General features: G+C 51.5%; 1 protein-coding gene across 2 annotated transcripts in view; it reads left to right on the top strand.

Annotated features, from left to right (window-relative positions):
- The first annotated feature begins 4,086 nt into the window (after positions 1–4,086).
- Positions 4,087–4,307, top strand: part of LOC118022919 (RNA-binding protein PNO1-like) — a 703-nt gene continuing 482 nt past the window's right edge. For both annotated transcript variants that reach the window (XM_035023888.1, XM_035023887.1), the window contains exon 1: positions 4,087–4,307. This exon is cut by the window's right edge. In XM_035023888.1, the coding sequence (XP_034879779.1) occupies positions 4,111–4,307 (197 nt within the window). In that variant the 5' untranslated portion in view covers positions 4,087–4,110.

Genomic DNA, 4,307 nt, shown 5'->3' with positions numbered 1-4,307 from the left:
CCCTGGAAGGCAGGCCTGGCTCCCGGTCACCGCTGAAGAACAGGACTGTAAGTAGATAAACAGCTACTGTCCCCAGGCAGGACAGGGGAGACAATTGAAATTCCCAGGTGGGTGGGAGATAGTTGAACAGGCCCCAGAGGGCATGTCTTGCCACCCACCAGACAGATGGGTGTCCAGCAGCACCTCAGCGGTGTCCCACAGGCTTGTGGTGGGAGCATAGTTGCTCTCCTTGTCTGAAGGGTGGTTGAAGGTCCAGGAGGTCAGACTACACAACCCAATAAATGGTTTAAGAGTAAGACAAGTAACAGAACCAAAGAAGTCAGTCAAGCATTCGCACCTCATTTGCCCACATGACATCGGATAACCATTTGACTCTTTTCTGTCCAGTTACGGCCACCACATCCTGCAGCAGCCTGAGCGAGTGTGTGGACATAGTGGGGAGCAAAGATGGAAACATAGCCTTGGATGTGAGTCTGAGCTCAGCTTCTCTGACTCTACTCAGGGCCCCCAACCCCCACCCCGCTCCCAGGGAAGCCCTAGGGTCCAAGGATTGGTGTTCCTGGAAGAACTAGAGATTAACTTTAGGAACTTCAGATTCCATCTTCCCATCAGCCCATTTCTGAGCTGCTTTCTCTGCAGTAATATATTTCTCACTTATTGTGGCCTTTTGTAAAGTGTCTTCTACAGGACACAGATTTCACAGGGCGTTAATAGACGGTCTTTAAAAAAATAACGTTTCAAATTCAGGCAACTTTGGGAAATGATCTGTTGAGCAAAATTAGGTGGTTTTCTTTACTACAGATCATCAGAGCCTTCAATGTGTTCAGAATTAGCTACATAATTTGTGGGGTCCAGTGCAAAATGAAAACACAGGGTCTGGTTCAAAAATTCCCAAGAATTGCAAGACAACCACAGAGCATCACAGCATGCACAGGGCCCTTCTGAGTGTGAGCCGGGTGCAGCCTCCCTGCATAATGCGTTCAAGTCAGCGTGGCTCTCCAACAGTAGGAAAGAGGCCCAGACAAAGGTCACGATGTGTCCTAAGGAATTCACCCTATAATTACAGTCTCACGGGGCACACTCAGGGAAACCCCGCATCAAGCTGAATTCTCATCTTCCTCTTGTCTCTAAACTCTGATATGGGGGGACATTAGTAGTTTATGAGGAATCCCATGGACACCTGCACACAGAAGAAGACGGCCCTACATCTGCTAGGTTGTTATTTTTTTTATCTGTTAGCTCAGTCCAGTTTTTGTATTTTGGGTTTTTTTTTCAAGTGGGGTCCACTAGTAATTTCTACTTATTTCTTATTTTATTCCATTCTTTTAAATAAAACACAGCATCCTGAACTACCAAAACAAATTTCCAGCAATAATAGCAGGCAATTTGCAATGAAAGATGAATATAACAAAAATAGTACACCTCGACCAGGGATGGTGTGTAATTTTGCACTTAGAATGCCAGCACTGTTGAAGCGCTGTCAGCCCCCTGCTTTATTCTGCTTCCCCAGGTGGCCCCATGACACTGCTTGGGGCCTGGCTTCTCTGATCTCCTCTCTTGGGTTATTTATGGTTGAGGAGGGTGGGAGGAGGAAATCAGGAGCCCAACGCTCAGCTCCGTGAATGGCTTAGAAGTGGGCTGAGAAGTGAGGAGAGGGATTGTCCCGTTAGCCCCCACTGTCCTCTGGGGCCAGTCGTCTCTGTCACTCTGGCTCAGCATCATCTGTGGGCCCCCGCTCTGGCAGACTTCTGGCCTCGGAGGTGGCTTGTTCACCCCACCCCTCTCTCCCTCCTCCCTCCTCACCTCCTCTATGAGGATGTGCTGGCTAGAGGCGGCTGTTTCCTCCTGTAGGGGGTCACCAGCAGGGAGTCTGCAGGGAGTCGGAGCGGACTGGGTGTGGCTCTCGGCTGGCCAGCTCCTGCATCTGAACCCACATCTCGCTGCACCCCCGGACATGAACCATCACCGACGGAGTGCATATGGCTGTGCTTTCATGGGGGGGCCACCCACATGCCAGGCTTCCTTGGACAATTTTCACATGAGGTTCACAGCTCCGGTCCTTGAGGAGCTCAGCTTTGGTTGGGAGAGAGGGGCTGGTTCCCATGGAGCCAGACAACAAAGCGACTGCCATGCAAATCTGCCCACATCACACCCCTGCTGAAACCCCTCCAGTGGACCCCTGCCATCCATTGTTGAAATCATCAGCTCCTCAGAGAGTCCTTTCTAGGCCCTTCAGGATCTGGCCTGTCTTAGAGGCTTGCCGTCGCCTTCTTCTTAATGCCAGGAGCAGTGACTTCAGCCCTCTTCCTCCGCATGCCCCTGCCCTCTCAGTACTACCCCTTCCTCTCCCTTCCCTGCTTTGCTTTCACAATGGGAATCACAGAGTCAACATTAGTGTGTGAGAAGGCAGAGAAGAGAAAAAGGAAATTGCAGCCCTGAAATGTTGAGCTTGAAAACTGCCTGGGGATTCAACTTCACATCCTCGGCAAAGTAAATGCAAATACATATTCAAATTCAATGTAAATTCACTGGTGAATTTCCTCCCTCATTACTGGTGCCTGGTGAGACTGGTAGTCCTCGGGTGCCGGGGCCTGTCCTGCCCTCAGCTCCCTCCATGGTGCCCATCCCAGAGCTGAGCTCCAGACAGTAAGAGTTCCACAAACACAGCTCCCCGAGGAGATGTCCTAAGGGAAATCCTTCTGGAGACACTGCCTGGTGTGAAATCCTCTGGGGGATGATCTCCATGAGAGCAAGGCTTCCTACAGGAACGAGATGGGCCTAGTGTGAGCCTCAGGAGGGGAGCAGGGATCTGGGAGAGCAGAGAGGGGGAACTGTCATCACAGTGACGGGCTCAGCGTTCATTGCATGGAGGAGACCCTGTGGGGCTCCTCATTTCAGAGGCAAACGCTCAAAAGGAAGAGAAAGCCAGGCTGTCTCTGTTGGAAGGGAGGGAATGGAGGCACAGAAAGTTCAGGTTTACTTAGGGGGCTGATCCTGAGACCTCTGGGAACCTCTAAGGGACTGGAACACCTCTGAGGCTAGGAGAAGTAAATCTTCACCTCGGCCATAATCACAGGAATAGATGACATTACTCCAGGTGATCCTTCCTGTCCTGGAGGCCACATGTTCCAGTGCCATAGACCTCGTGTTTGGGCAGAGAGTCCAAGCTGAAAAGGAAATCATGATTGCCAGCAGCCTGGCAGACATATTGTTCTTTTCTGCTGATTCAGCAAAGCAAGGCTACTCAGCTGGACTCAAAATAGAGTCCAGCTACTAGCAAAATGGCTGTTAGAAGGCGAATGCTTGGCTCATTTCTGTGGCCTCCACTCCATTGGGCTGCTCAAGCGAGTTTGTATCAGCACCTGAGACAGCTCCTTCCTTGGGTTGAAGGAGAAGAAAGCATGAGAAGGAAGCAAGATGCCCCTGGGACACCAGAGCCAGAGCATGCAAGCTGCACCACAGTCGCCTTCCCTGATTAAGAGTGCAGTCAAGAAGGAAAGAAGAACCCTAAGCTCTAGCCAAAGCACCACAGCTGGCACATCCTTCACCCAACATTCTTTTTTTTTTTTTTTAAGTTTTCATTTATTTATTTGAGAGAGAGTGAGAGAGCATGAGCAGGGGGGAGAGGGGACAAGTAAGCTCCCCGCTGAGCAGGGAGCCTGACGCGGAGCTCGATCCCAGGACCCTGGGATCATAACCCGACCCAAAGGCAGATGCTGAACCGACTGAGCCACCCAAGTGCCCCCTTCACCCAACATTCTTAACACTGTAGGATAAACATGGTTGCCACCTACTGAGGACCAGCTACACACCAGACATTCTGTATACATTACATTAACCATTGCCACAGCTTTACAGATTAGGCATCATGGTTATTCTCGTTTCACAAACGAGGAAACCAAAGCTCAGAGTGGTTAAGCGTCCTGCCTCTGGTCACACAGCAAAGGAAAGAGGCAACACAGACCTGTCCAAAAATTATTCTTGAAGGAATGTGGGGAACCTCCCTATCCTCCCCTCTCAGAGTAGTAGACAGACCTATCTCAAGTGCGGTTTTAATGTCCTCTTTAGAAAGCCATAGGGAGCACATGTTGGAGCTGGAGATTCCTGGGGATGGAAACGAAGATGGAAGCGCAGAGCGCCGGGGCCGAAGACGGCTTCACCCAAGTCACCCGCAAGGGTGGGCGGTGGGCGAAGAAACGGCAGGCTGAGCACCTGTCCGCGGCGGGGGACGGAGGGGAGGTGGGCCGCATGGACACGGAGGAGGCCCGGCCCGCGAAGAGGCCGGTTTTCCTGCCCCTCGCCGGGGA

The sequence above is a fragment of the Mirounga leonina genome, unplaced genomic scaffold (assembly GCF_011800145.1).
Source record: "Mirounga leonina isolate KUSES-001 unplaced genomic scaffold, KU_Mleo_1.0 Mir_177, whole genome shotgun sequence".
In the NCBI taxonomy this organism is placed as follows: domain Eukaryota; kingdom Metazoa; phylum Chordata; class Mammalia; order Carnivora; family Phocidae; genus Mirounga; species Mirounga leonina.
This window is presented reverse-complemented; position numbering and strand designations above follow the sequence as displayed.